The following is a 15,114-nucleotide window of genomic DNA, read 5'->3' as shown; positions in this document are numbered from 1 at the left end:
ATTTGAGGCTAATTTAATTTTCTCCTGAACAAACATGTTTTATTATCAGAAAATTATTCCCTTTTTTAGAGAGCTCAGTCAGGCTAGAGTCCCCCTGGTGAAACCCTATCAGATATACAGCTGAGTTCCCACTTTCTCTCCTTCTAGGGGTATCTGTGGAAGAGTTCCCTTTTAACATCTGTCTTTAATAAATTCCTTAAAGTCAGGAGTCACAGCATATTGTACAATCCTTTACGGCTAACTCCAAGGTACTGTCAGTCTATTTTTAACACTGTGGATAAACTACACATACTGCCAAAGCTTTTGCAAGCAAAGATATGGAAAGAACAGAGTATAATTAAGTGCCTCTGGCAGCACAGTGCTAAGGAACACAGGGAATTCTGGGCCACTTCTCAGCTAAAACACTAGCTTTACTAGACTAAGTTCACAATAATCTTCTCTCCCTTCCAGTGTTTTCACACAGAATTCCTCCTTACAACCTCATAAGAAAAAAAGGAAAATAAAGAGAGATCCACTGGGATCTCTCAGGTTCTGCCCTCAGAAACCCAAATACAGGGTAGAAGCCACCTTCCTCACTGGCCGCAGGCAGAGCTTGTTTACAAAGTCAGCATAAAGAAATCTGAAACACCAATGGGAAACAGCCATTTTGGTGTGGTGCCTGCTGCTTAGATCGGCCTGTGAAGAGTGGCAGTGGCAGGAAGGAGTGGTCCTACTGTGAGCCTGCAGGTCATAAAGCCTTGGGACCCCCACAGTCTAGAGAACCCCATTTCCTCACTGATGGCTTTAAACTGGTTTAAGATTAAAAGCTGGGAAGCAAAATAACTTTTTTTTTTTTTTTTTTTTGGAGCAGCAGAATAAACGCCTCAGCACTGAGGGTTTTTCCTGGGTTAAGTTACAACTAGCGATGTTGACACCAATCAAAACAAGACAAATATAAGACATGCACCAACCTGTCACATAGACTGGGGAACAGAACTCACTCAGGGACACCCAAGAAGGAAAGTGAGGCACCAAAAGCCACAAACAGATTCAGACTCTCCCCATCCCCATCGTTTACCCTTACTTATCTCAGGAACAAATGACTTTGGTGAAATTGCTTCTTCAAAAAGGTAAGATGTCTCTCTTCCCCACAGAAAAAGAAAAGCAAATTATGCTGTTCAAATATAAATTACCATTAGCATTATAAAAATAACCCACAGCCCCACGCATACTCCCCCGCTAAGCCCTCAGACTTACACATGCAGGCTGCAGCGAGGAGACGGCAGGCCAGGTACGGGGGCTCGCAGGTGGGAAAGGAGGGCTGGATGATGTAGTTGGCAAAGGTGATAGCGATAATGGCCTGACTGGTGGGCTCAACAATTAGCAGGGAGGCCCAGAGGCGGATAAAGGCAATGAAGCCCCCAAAGGCCTCTAGAATATAAGCGTAGCTGGCCCCAGACTTGGTGATGGTGGTCCCCAGTTCTGCATAGCAAAGGGCACCCACAACGGAGAAAAGCCCACCAATGGCCCATATGATCAGCGACAACCCATAGGAGGCAGTGTAGACCAGCACGCCCTTGGGTGAGACAAAGATTCCTGAGCCGATCATGTTGCCCACCACCAGGCTGACCCCATTCAGCAGAGAGATCTCCTTCTTCAGCTGCATAGTTTCTGTGGACTGCTGAGGTAGCATGCTGACATCTTCTTCCTCCCTGGGCCGGCTGGCCTCAGGAATGAGATGGTATGTGGGTGTGTGGTGGCTCTCCAGCTCCCTGGCTTCCATGGCAAATAGTTCCTTCACACCTGTGTTTACTATGGCCTGGCAAAGAATATAAGTATGTCAGTCTAGGGTAGGGGCTGATAAGGCTCTAGTTCAGACCTGCAAGGCAGGCAGATTTCCCTGCCCACCTCTTGTGTAGGGACAGCATGACTCATGCACAGACCTAAATACAATGAGCCTGTCTCAGTTCCCACCACAGGATACAGAGAAATGGAGGCAGGCTGACCTCCACTGCTCCCAAGAAAGACACCAACAGGGCTCAGACACGACATGAGGGTGACTTCTAACAAGAGGCTTGATGCCCAGGGTAGGCTGGCATTAGGTTTATCCATAGCATGGATTCTCCCTGAGGTGTAGGTTTTGCTCTGTTCTTACCGACTTAAAACCTACAAACTTGCCAGAGTCCCAGCACTAGCCAGCCTGATGGGCCTCTCAGTTTCCATACTCACTCACCTCCACCCAAACATAAACAGGGACTTCTGCAGTGTCCAGCCACATGTGGAGAGGTCTGTAGCTACTCTCAGGCCAGCAAAGAACATGAACAGGTGGTGGGAAGGGCTAGGAAGATGCTAAGACAAGGGCATATCGCTACTGCAGAGACTAGACCAAGGAGAGAACATCCATGAAAATACACACCCTTGTGTCGCTATGTCCATTAACATCCACCTCACTTCCCACGTTGCTGCTTGCTCATTCAACACCTTTCTTCTTCCAAAGTGCCTAAATGAGAGAGATAACATAATAAGACCAGATGAAGAAAGAACATTCAGAGGGCACCCTAATGTGGGACTCATCTGCTATTGGCTTATTTGTTTTCCTCCTCAGCCTGCCTCTCACTACCACCTGGGGCTGCAAAGAGATTCCCCCAAAACAGGACCCAGTAATCTTGACACCAAAACAAAGCTATAAGTCTCCTCCTATCCACAGATCTGGCATTGGAAGGCATCCTGTAGGGAGACGGTGTGCACACGTACACACATGCACACACATGCACACTACTTCTTTTGGATCATCATTGGGCCAGTCCAGAAACCTCAAGGAAGATGGATCCCACACCAACCTACCTACGAAGGACCCAGAATCTGTCAGAGGAAGACAAGCACCTTCCTGACCCTGAACTCAGCAGGACCTTCTCTCTTCCTCAATTTCTGTGCCCTAGGAATTGGGAATTCAGATCCCCAACTCCTAGTTCATCTTCTGGAGAAAGGAATCTGATAAGCCACTTAATTCCCTCCCAGGAGTCAGTCCTTTAAGGTCACAGAGATAACTTCCAGGAATAAGAATGGGATCAGTACGTCATCTTCCCAGAACCTTCTCATCTAGTCAACAACAACGGATGTGCTGGAATCTTGCCTCATGGAGCTCAGAGCAAGTGAACTACAGCCACTCAAGACTGAGTAGTTCTCAGGGAAAACTCCAGTCTCCACAAGCCCCACTCAAAACTCCTGCCTTACCTGTCCCAGTACCCCTCCAGAGTCTAGACCTGAGCCCAAGTGAAAAAGCTCCTCTGGGGCCATTAATAAGCCTTCCCCCACTCCCAGAGGAGTTGAGCCAGCCTACTTTGCTTATTATGAGGCCTGGCTTTAAGGCAGCACCACTTTTCCTTTCACTCCTGGCACCAAGCCATGAAGGTGACTCTATGCTGGCACGTGGGAAAATATCTGTTTTCATGTGTCTGTCAGGTGAGCTCAGATATGCATGAAAACAAAACTAGGAAACACCTGAGGAGCCTGTCTCACATAAAAGTCAGGTGCAGGGGCTTCCCTGGTGGCACAGTGGTTAAGAATCCACCTGCCAATGCAGGGGACACGGGTTCGAGCCCTGGTCTGGGAAGATCCCACATGCCGTGGAGCAACTAAGCCCGTGCGCCACAGCTACTGAGCCTGCGCTCTAGAGCCCACAAGTCACAACTACTGAGCCCATGTACCACAACTACTGAAGCCCGCGCGCCTAGAGCCCGTGCTCCTCAAAAAGAGAAGCCACCGCAATGAGAAGCCCACGCAACGCAACAAAGAGTAGCCCCCGCTCGCCGCAACTAGAGAAAGCCCGCGCTCAGCAACAAAGACCCAACGCAGCCAAAAATAAATTAAAAAAAAAAAAAAAAAAGAGTCAGGTGCAGGCTCTTCATCAGTGAGTGCTTCCATGTGTATGCTCTATGCACATTAATAAACTTGATTGTTTTTCTCTTGTTAATCTGTCTTTTGCCAGTCTAATTTACAACGCCCCAGCCAAGGAACCTAAAATGGGTAGAGGGAAAGGGTCCCCCCCCCTCACCTCGCACCTTACATTCCTTTAAAAAACAAAAAAGTCAGTGCACAGAGACTTAGGTTGCCCTTTTCCACTCAACTCAACATGGAGGCAAGCAGAGAAACCTGGCCCCAGTGGTCACTCCAGCCTCCCCCTATTCATCAGACCCTAGCTGGTGGGGAGGGGGAGGAGGTTACCAGGTATTCTATTTGGACTTCTGATACCAGACTGCATTTTCTATCAAACAATTCTGCAACACCCAGCAGATCTGGTGTCTGCTACAGTTTAATCAATTCTAACACCACCTACCTGGAAATAGCAACAGATTCCTCAGGTTAAGGGCTCAATCTTACAAAACAGCCCTCCCCACCCAACTTAAGATGCCAAATCGCAAGTCCAGGTTGTTCCTGTGCTTCTGACCAACTGGCTATGAATCGGAGGCTCCCACTATCCCCTCCTCGGGTTCAATTAATTTGCTAGAGCTGCCCACAGAACTCAGGAAAACAGTTTACTTACTAGATTACCAGTTCATTATAAAGGATATAACTCAGGAACAGCCAGATGGAAGAGATGCAGAGGGCAAGATATGGAGAAGAGGCACGGGAAACTCTCCAAAACCTGTCCTTTTGGGTTCTTTATGGAGGCTTCATTACAAAGGCATAACTGATCAAATCACTGACCATTGGTGATTGATTCAATCTCCAGACCCTCTCCCCTCCCAGGAGGTCAGACCTGGACTAAAACTTCCAAACCTTCTAATCACAGGGTTGGTTCCCTCGACAAGCAACCCCCATCCTTAGAGGATCTAGATGCTTTCCAACAATCACCTCATTAACAAAAACTCAGGTGTGTTGAAAGGGGCTGGTTATATACATAAGAAAAGACATCCGTTTAACCTTTACTGATCTGGAGCTATTTCAGGAACTGGGAACAAAACAAATGTTATAACAAAAGATGCCTCTATGGCTTATTAGGAAATTACAAGAGCTGTGGGACAGGAACAGTGGACAAAGACCAAATAAATAATCACAATATCACAGGGAGGGAAAAAGAGAGGTAAACTCACTTCACTGGAAAATTTAAAAATAGTATGAAATGTAACTGCCTTGACTTCTAACTTTCACTTAAGATGTAGAAAGCTGGGAAAAGCATCACTCCCACTCCAATGACAAGAAAAAGGCAGATAATCTACAGAATTGTAACTTTTCTTGAAATCATTAGAGAGCTGAGGTTACAGGCCAACCAACCAGACTGAGATTTAAGGAAAAACAGATACCTCCCAGAGAGATGCAAGTTCTGGCTTACCTGTGGCGGAGGGAGAACAATGGAACCGCCATACAGGCAGGAAAGAAGAATTCGGGAACAAGTTTTAATGAATTACTAAAGGTCAAGTTTGGGTTAGCAAGAGCCATAGACACTTCGAGGGTTTTCTCCAGTGAGACCTCAGTGGGTGTTCACAAGAAATACTAGGCCAGAGAAAGCCTCTCAGAAGTGCCGGCCTGGAGGAGGAAAGCAGTCATTGCTCTGGGAAAAATACGAAGGTCCACCTGCTCCCTTCTCTACAAATCTTAAACCCCTGGGGAATGGGGAAACTCTGACATTCCCAAGGCAGCTGGGACAGGGTGAAAGAAAAAGAAAACAATCCTCTCTGCCTGCGGGAGGAGCAGGAAATTCTGGTCCAGACCATTAGACATGGCAGGCTCACCCAGAAAGATCCAATCCCCCAGACCCAGGGAAATAGGGCCTGCTTAAGGCTCAGGCTGAACCAAGACCACAGAGAACCCCTCTACTCCCCACCACCAGGTTAGCAAGCACCCAGCAACAAGGCTGTGGTACACTGTGTGTTGAGGCACAGGTGCACAAAGAAGCCTAATGCTGAAGGTGGAGCATAAGCACAGAAAAATCCACCCTCAGGGCAAGGAAACACCAGAGGAATTTGGAGCCACTGGTGCACCTAAGGTAACCATAGCAACAACAAAACCCAAACCCAACTCACCTCCTAAATGACTCAAACTCCCACATTAACAGGCTAGCAAAAGAAGACGTTGTACCCATTTCCCAGAATAAAGACTATGTACCTCAATCTCTACTTTTCCACATATTACATCTGACAATCAATAACAAATCACAAGCAACATACAGAAAGCAACAAAAACAACCCACTATCAAGAGGCAAATTAATCAATAGGACAAGACTTAGAGATGATCCAGATATTGGAACTATCAGACAGGGAATTTAAAATAACTATGACTGGGACTTCCCTGGTGGCACAGTGGTTAAGAATCCACCTTCCAATGCAGGGGACAAGGGTTCGAGCCCTGGTCCTGGAAGATCCCACATGCCGCGGAGCAACTAAGCCTGTGCGCCACAACTACTGAACTTACGCTCTATAGCCCACGAGCCACAACTACTGAAGCCTGTGCGCCTAGAGCCCGTGCTCTGCAACAAGAGAAGCCACTGCAATAAGAAGCCCATGCACCACAATGAAGAGTAGCCCCCGCTCGCCACAGCTAGAGAAAGCCCACACGCAGCAACAAAGACCCAACGCAGCCAAATATAAATAAATTTATAAAAAAAAAAAGAATATACATATATACATTTATATGTGAATCACTTTGCTATACAGCAGAAATTAATACAACATTGTAAACCAACTGTACTTCAATAAAATAAATTAAAAAATAAATAAATAAATAAAATAACTATGATTAATACATTAAAGGCTCTAATGGAAAATTTGGTCAGCATGCAGGAACATATGTGGAATTTCAGCAGAGAAATGAAAACCATACGAGTCAAAATGTGGAAAAAAAACAGAATAGAGCATCTAAGAGTTGTAGGACACTATCAAATGGTCTGAGGTAAATATTAAAAAATATACTTTTTTGATTCTATTAATTGCCTTAGAATATAACTAACTGCCTAAAGCAAAAATAGTAGCAATGCAGTGTTAATTTATTGCATAGGTAAAAGTAAAGTGTATGACAACAATAGCACAAAGATAAGAAAGAAGAACTGGGAGTTATACCACTGTAAGGTTCTTATATAATATTATATGCGAAAATTGATGTAATATTATTTAAAGGTAGACTGTGATTAATTAAAGATGTACATTGTGAAACTAGGGCAAACACTAGAAAGTTAAAAACGGTATAAATAATAAGCCAACAGTGGAGATAAAACAGATCATAAAAAATACTCAATCCAAAAGTAGGTAGAAAAAAGAAGAAAAAAGAAGCAAAGAACATATGAAATAAGTAGAAAACAGAAAACAACTAGCAAGGTGGCAGATTTTAATCCAACCATATCAATAATAACATGAAATGTAAATGATCTAAACACACCAATTATAAGACAGACATTGTTGGGTTAGATAAAAATGCAAAGCCCAATATGCAGTTTACAGGAAACCCACTTGAACTATAAAGACATAAGTTACAGGTAAAAAGATGGTGAAAAAAACATGTAAACACTAATCAAAACCAAGGGGGAGTAACTATATTAACATCCGACGAGACTTCAGAATAAGAAGTATTGCTAGGGATAAAAGAGAACATTATATAATGATAAAGAGGTCAATTCAGCAAGAAGAAAATTCTAAACGTGTATTTCCTCCAACAGCATAGCTTCAAAACACATGAAGCAAAAAGTGATAGATCTGAAAGGAAAAATAGACAAATCCACGATTATAGTTGGAGACTTCAATACACCTCTCTCAGTCGTCAATAGAACAAGTAAACAAAATCAGCAAGGATCTAGAACACCTGAAAATGGAATGTCCCAACATAGTTCTTGTCTAAAATTATGTGAATTCTGAGGGGAAAAACAGAAAAAAAGGCACCTGCAATAGGGCTTACCTCCATGCAGGAAATGGGGGCAGATCCAGGGGTGGGAGACAGCCTTCCAACAGGGAAAAACTGCTTTGGCTCCTCAAGTTTCACAACAGAATACCAACCTTACTATCTACTGAGTTGGTTGCTATCAGAGCACAGTTAGAAACCCTTCCTCAGGTGCTGCCCGAGGTCTTTAGGATCAATTCCAACCTTCTTATCAGGGCCTTATCACCAGACCCCCTGCTGCATATGGTCCCTCCCATGGTCCAGCCACACTGAATTACTTACAATTTCCAGAACCTGGAGTAGTCCAGGGTTTCCAGAGCCCATCAGAAAAACACATCTTTGCTCATACTGAGTCCTTTGCCTCTAACACCCTTCTTCTCCCACCATTTTCCTCAACATCCTGGCTGACTTCTTTCTCCACACATATCCTTGTGTCCCTGCATGTGTGTGTCTCAGTCTCCCTTTCTCGAAAACACAGTCTCTTGGGAATTCCCTGGCAGTCCAGTGGTTAGGATCTGTGCTTCCACTGCAGGGGGCCCAGGTTCGATCTGTGGTTGGGGAACTAAGATCCCGCAAGCCCCTCGGCACGGCAAAACAAAACAAAACAAAACAGTCTCTAAACTCATTGTTGAAGACAGTGTTCATTAAACAATTCCACACACCCTGTAAGTAAGTTCCTGCCTTGAGAAACTAGTGTTAAACCCCACTTGTAAGGACATAACACAGCTTTCTAACAGGTTTTCATCATATTTTCCAAGCTCCTGTGCAGCAGATAATAAAGGAATTCACCCGACCACTAAAAGTTCCTCATGAAAATTTAACCATGAAACTATCATATGCAATTTTCAGGGAGAAAAATTGTCTCTTTCAAAGTTCAGTTACAAAGAATATTTTATAAGCTGTATTCTAAAACTTTTATAATTGATGACTATGAAAAAAAAAAAACACTGTTGAGAAAGACACCAAAATCTTAAATGTGGTGAAAACACAGAAGACTTTTTTCTTTTTTATACTTTGAGTTTTACAAAATTTCTACAATGAAAATGCATTACTTTTTTTATGCTTAAACTTAAATTATGTGACTCTTTACATTTGTCTTTTCACCTAGGACACCAGGAAACTCAATATCAAATTCAGCTCCCAATCACAGTGAATAGATACCCTCACTTTTCAACAGTACTTGATATCTAGTCTTTTCCATGGCTTTGGTTTCCTATTTTTACTTCCTCATTGCAAGTATCTTTAAATATAAACCACCACAATTACTCTTTAGAAAGAGATATAATAAATATATAATTTATTTTTATAATAATTATAGTGTTACATAACTGTTAATTATGTGTGAGCCATTCTCTTTACTAGTATTGTACTCAACTAACTAAAACGCTTTACAACTCGCAAAGATCCAAGAAAATTAACGAAGAACAGAGCAATAATATTCACCTGTGAGGAAATAAGCAAACATCACACTTTCATAAGCCACCTCATCATAAATGGTCAGGTACGAAGAAGAAAATGAAGTCTCCACAGCCAGGCCTAATTCCACGTGTCTCCAATTAATCTCTGCAACAAAGAGTGAGAGGCAACTTATCAAAAAATGAACCTAGTAAGCAGCAGGACGATATTTCCTTTTGTAAAATCTAATTTTTACATGCCCAGCAGGGGTAGCACTCAATTACTTAGAAGTTCCAACACACCCACAGTGGGGTGTAACTGAACACGTGTCTGAGAACCAGCCTGGTCCTTTCGAATCATGCATGTCTAGACAACTGCTGTTCCCTCTGTCCCAGGTCCCTTGAGCACCACTTGCATCACTTTTGTAGTAAAGTGTCCACACATCCTGGAGACTACAGCAGGAAGGACAAAGGACAGAAGTCAGGAAATTTCCTGTACCAAGAAATGCCAGAGAGATCAGTCACATAACTGGTATTTATTTTTGGTTTGTAATAAAAATATGTCCACAGTCAGACAGGGAAGGAGGCAGACAGGAGAATATCAGGCTTGTGGTTTCCCACAAATTTGTCAGGAAAGGAAAATCAAATATAAGAACTTTTTTTTTTTAAAGAAATTCACGTTCTTTTATTTATTTATTTATGACTGTGTTGAGTCTTCGTTTCTGTGCGAGGGCTTTCTCTAGTTGCGGCAAGTGGGGACCACTCTTCATCGCGGTGCGCGGGCCTCTCACCATCGCGGCCTCTCTTGTTGCGGAGCACAGGCTCCAGACGCGCAGGCTCAGTAGTTGTGGCTCACGGGCCCAGTTGCTCCGTGGCATGTGGGATCTTCCCAGACCAGGGCTCGAACCCGTGTCCCCTGCATTGGCAGGCAGATTCTCAACCACTGCGCCACCAGGGAAGCCCCCAAATATAAGAACTTTTAATGACAATCTGAGACCAAAGTTGGGAAGCAAAAGCCATTAGCACACAGTGGGACCTCAGCAATGTAGGCAGCCTGGGCCGTTTCCTCAAGGGCCTCCGAACAAGAACAGAGAGTTGAAAATGATCTCAGGAAGCGCTCACAGGCTTTCAAAAGTCTGCTCCTCCCAGATCTTCAAAATCAGGGAGCAGCTCTCAGAGATAAGCACCAGATGGCTGAGCATTCTGCTAGCCCGGTGCTAAATTCACCGGTAGTGCTTTTTCTTCCCCATCAAGGGCAGAGACTGAATTCTTTTTACCAAGCACACATTCCAGTGCACACAAGAGGTATTCAAAAACAAATGTTAAATTAAATATTGATTCCTGCTTATCACTGGCTATAACACAAGTGGTGCCCAGACTGTTTGCTCAGTGCTTTGTGAAGAATTCTCTTAATGTTTCACAAATATCGCCTTCCATTTACGACATGAGATGATCAAACAAGATGACAGGATGTGAAGACACTAAGAAGAGCCATAGTAGCAGGAGCACACACCGTCCTCCCTCCAACAGGCCAGTCTCCCCGCGGCCCCAGGAAGCTCTGCTCAGGTGCTCACATCCTCAGGCTCGTCCCCCGGGCCTTTACTCATTTTCAGAGTCTCTCCCACGCAGCACAGCTTCTTTTTCAGCACCAGACTCACACTGGAGTATCTCACACGGTCTCTTTCACGTTCACAGGGTCGCACTCAGGGTCACTCTGACCGCGGTCTCTCTCATACTCAGTCTCTCACAATCTCCCTCTGAGTCCCTCTCACACTCATGGAGTCACCTCCACACTAGGGTCTCTTTCACACACACACCGAGTCTCCGTCACACTAACAGCGTCACCCTCACACTCTGCGTCTCGCACACTCAGGGTCACCCTCAGACTGACTCTCTCACACACACAGACACACATAAACACACAGCGTCCCCCTCACACGCTCAGTGTTACACTCCTGGAGTCCCCCTCACGCTCAAGGGCCCGCTCACACGCACGGCGTCCCCCTCGGGCACGCGCTCACTCGCAGCGTCTCTCACGTGCCCGCGGCCCGCCTGCCCGGTGCTGGGCTCCGGGAGCCGCATCCCGCATGCAGCGGCGGCGCAGAGTTCGGCCCCAGCAGAACGCGGCCCCGGCCCGGCTCCCGCGGCCCTGCTCCCTCGGCCCGGCTCCCCCGGCCCCGCTCCCACGGCCCGGCTCCCTCGGCGCGCTCGCCCGCGGCCCGTTACCTCGTGGTGGCCCGGCGCCCCCGGGATGCTCGGTCGCGCTGCCACCGCCACCGCCGCGACCGCTCAGGCCCCGCCCCCGCCACGTCATCCGCCGCCGGATCGCGACAGCGCGCGCCGCGTCGGGACAGGGCGCCTGGCTCCGCGCGGGGCTCGCGGGCGGCGGCGCTTCCGGGCCCCAGGGGGCCGCCGCGGCCTCTGGGATTCCGCAGGCCGCGCTCAGGCGTCCGCAGGTGAGGTCCCAGCCCCCGGCGGGCCGCGACCCGGGCCCAGCCCCATAGCCGACTGATTGGCTGCTCCGACCCTGGAGTCTCTCGGGGCCTCCGAGGGACTCAATACGGGGACGCTCCCGCGGGGACCTCTAAGTGCCCCCCCACCCGGTTCCTCTGTGGCCCTTGGCCTGGGCCGCACTCCCGGGGGACCCCATACAGCTCACACGAGGAGCTCTAAACAGCCTCCATACCCCGTTCACAGCCAACCCTCCGCCTGGAGACCCTAAGGAGACAGACCCAGGATTCGTCCTCCGAGTCACAGCTCCGACCACCGTGCATCCTTTAAGGTCCCTACAGACACATGGACACCGCTGAACTTCCAGAGCCAACCCCAGGCCTCTGGGGCCCAGGCTTGAGGACAGTTTCCAGTCCTCATCCTGCCTGACCCCTCTTGGAGCTGCACCCTCCTGTCCTCTTCCTCTCCCTGTGGTTGCTCCTCCTCCATCTCCTTCTAGGGCTCCTTTTCCTCTGGTAGCTCTGGGGCTCTGTTTAGGGCCTCCTGATCTCATGGAAAGCTGAGCCCTACCCCTTAGCTTCCTGTCCACACCTCAAGCCATGATTCTCTCCTGGGCCATGGAGTCATTTCCCCCCCGACACGTGTTCATAACTACACATCCTCTGGTTCCAGACTGCCTACACACAAACCCCTGCTCCCCACCACGTAGTGACCCAGCAGGAAATGGGCAGCACCCTGAACCCTTCCTCCTCCTGCTCCCCCAGGCCCTATCTCATGGTTTTCTTCTCCCCAGCCGTAACAGCCTCCCAATCCCTAGCCTGCTCTCTCTAACCCATCCCCACAGGGTAAGAGGTGCTCCTAAAACACAGATTGGAATGACTTCGTATCTCCTCTGCCTAAAAACCCTTCCATACTCCTACCTATAGACCTGAGGTGATGATCCTTGAAGAGCGTTCACTGGTGCTGCCCTCCTTGTGCTCTCTGCTTGGAATACTTTCCCTAAGTGTGAATGAGAGTACAGGCATAACATGTCTTATTGCTCTGCACCTTATTGTGATTCGCAGATGTTGCATCTTTTATAAATAGAAGGTTTGTGGCAATGCTGTTTTGTCAGATGATGGTTAGCATTTTTTTGCACTAAAGTTTTATTTTTTTTATTTTTTATTTTTGGCTGTGTTGGGTCTTCATTGCTGTGCACGGGCTTTCTCTAGCGGCGAGCGGGGGCTGCTTTTCGTTGTGCTGTGTGGGCTTATTGTAGTGGCTTCTTTTGTTGCAGAGCATGGGCTCTAGGCACGCAGGCTTCAGCAGTTGTGGCTCATGGGCTCTAGAGCACAGGCTCAGTAGTTGTGGCGCACAGGCTTAGTTGCTCCACGGCATGTGGGATCTTAACCACCGTGCCACCAGGGAAGTCCACTAAAATATTTTTTAAAGAAGGTATGTACATTGTTTTTTTAGACAATGCTATTGCACACTTAATAGGCTAGACTATAGTGTAAACAACTTTTAGATGCACCAGAAAACAAAAAAAAAATTCATGTGACTCAGTTTACTGCGACCTTCACTTTATTGTGGTGGTCTGGAACCAAACTCACAGTATCTCTGAGGTATGTCTGCATGCATATATTTGGAGTCATTAGAATCTGACCCTTTGCCCCCTGGATCAGTTCCTCCTGCCTTCCTGGCCTGGCAGAGGAAGGGCTCTGGACACTTGTGTCACTCAGTAACAGCCAGTCCACTTGTCCTTGTATCAGCAGCATACATGACCTACAAGCTCTCAGAACCTCTTCACTGTCTCACACCCAGTTACAGCATCCTGCCAGCTGAAAGCCGCCATGAACCAAGCACTGAATCAAATGTTCTCCAAAACCATCAGTGTTCCTCAGGACCACCCTACAGTGTACATTTATTCATCCCCATTTTTCTTTTTTTTTTTTTTTTGGCCGCGTTGGGGCTCTGTTGCTTTGCGCGGGCTTTCTCTAGTTGCAGCAAGCGGGGGCTATGCTTCGTTGCGGTGTGCGGGCTTCTCATTGCAGTGGCTTCTCTTGTTGCAGAGCATGGGCTCTAGGCATGCAGGCTTCAGTAGTTGTGGCACACAGGCTCAGTAGTTGTGGCTCGTGGGCTCTAGAGCGCAGGCTCAAAAGTTGTGGCACACGGGCTTAGTTGCTCCGCGGCATGTGGGATCTTCCCGGACCAGGGATCGAACCCGTGTCCCTTGCATTGGCAGGTGGATTCTCAACCACTGCACTACCAGGGAAGTCCCCATCCCCATTTTTAAGATGAGCAAACCGAAGCTTAGGGAGGTCAGGAGACTCCCCAAGCTACTTGGCTAGAGGTGGTAGAGCTCAGATTTGAACCCCAGTCTGCTGGTCCTGAAGCCTGCTCTGACTCCATACCCTGTCTCTACAGCTGTGAAACTGAGGGTAGAAGTGGGGTTGAAACAGATCAGGGGTGAGAGGGTGGCAGCAAGGCCATGAGTGGGTATGTGTCAGGGCACTAAGAGTCAGGCTGGGCAGGACCTGGGGGTAAGGGTTTACTCCCTTTCATGTTGTCATCCTTTTTACCAAGGCCAGCGATGCAGCTGGACCTATGTATTCCTAGGCATCCTAACCCTCTGGGCCACCCATTTTTCCAGGTCTGGCCAATAACTGGTGTAGTGAGAAGATTCAGAGCACCCTCTAGCGGCCCAGGGTGTATTGACACCTAAAACCCAGGCTGGCCAGGCTCCTGTGGAGGAGGCAGGAACTGGGGCTCCCACCACCCCCACTGGCCTCCAGCTCTGGGCTCTGCACCACAGACTTCTGGCCTAGTCTCCATCCTTACACACGTTTTCCTGTCTCAGACTCTGTGTTCCTCTGTCCTTACCCATCTCCATTTGGTCCCCAGTCTCTCAGTCCCTATATCTCCGCCCATCTTGGTCTCTCTCCCTCCCTCCTCAGTCTCACTCTGTTCCCAAAGAGGGACAGATGGCGGGCAGATGAACTGATGAAACAAAGTAGAAGGGTAGCATCCTAAAAAAATTCAAAGGATGCTGAGACCTGCAAGCTGAGGGAGGACAGAAGGCTGGGAAGGAGAGTCCAGACAGGGTTACCGTCAGGATTGTCCTTGGCTCCCAGCTGTGGGGTGGCATTTGGGGCCTGTTGACCAAATAGGAGTGGCGGGGTGGGGTGGTGGGCAGGAGCTTCATTCCAACAGGAATGTTTCAGGTCCTGGTTCTCAGTCCTAGGAGGGGAACTAGATCCCAGGAGAGGGGGAAGGAGGATGAAACCCAAAGAGGTGCACAGGAGCCATGCTTTGGTGCTGAGAGAACCCATCAAGGCCCCAGAAAGGTCATGGTCTAGCCTCTGATTACCTGCCTTGCTAGCCCCCTCACCCTTCCACTGCCTCCTTCCTCTCATGCTCAGAGCAGAGGCTAGGCCAGGGCAC

The 15,114-nt window shown here is 47.6% G+C and overlaps 1 protein-coding gene across 5 annotated transcripts in view; it reads right to left on the bottom strand.

Moving 5' to 3' along the window:
• Positions 1–12,171, bottom strand: part of SLC7A6 (solute carrier family 7 member 6) — a 38,078-nt gene extending 25,907 nt beyond the window's left edge. Inside the window, exons 1-4 of one of the 5 annotated variants that reach the window (XR_009499046.1) lie at positions 11,467–11,538; positions 9,290–9,409; positions 2,396–2,479; positions 1,237–1,798 (exon numbers count right to left, since the gene is read on the bottom strand). Coding sequence is in view for 4 of the 5 variants with exons in the window: in XM_059904805.1 (XP_059760788.1) it covers positions 1,237–1,762 (526 nt within the window). In the remaining variant the exon portion in view is untranslated. Of the gene's footprint in view, positions 1–1,236; positions 1,799–2,395; positions 2,480–2,823; positions 2,946–9,289; positions 9,410–11,261; positions 11,404–11,466; positions 11,539–11,926; positions 11,947–11,972 lie in introns of those variants that run through there. The other 4 variants (XM_059904805.1, XM_059904807.1, XM_059904806.1 and 1 more) reach the window with 4 other exon arrangements.
• Positions 12,172–15,114: the final 2,943 nt, after the last annotated feature.

The sequence above is a fragment of the Balaenoptera ricei genome, chromosome 19, assembly GCF_028023285.1.
Source record: "Balaenoptera ricei isolate mBalRic1 chromosome 19, mBalRic1.hap2, whole genome shotgun sequence".
Classification (NCBI taxonomy): Eukaryota; Metazoa; Chordata; class Mammalia; order Artiodactyla; family Balaenopteridae; genus Balaenoptera; species Balaenoptera ricei.
This window is presented reverse-complemented; position numbering and strand designations above follow the sequence as displayed.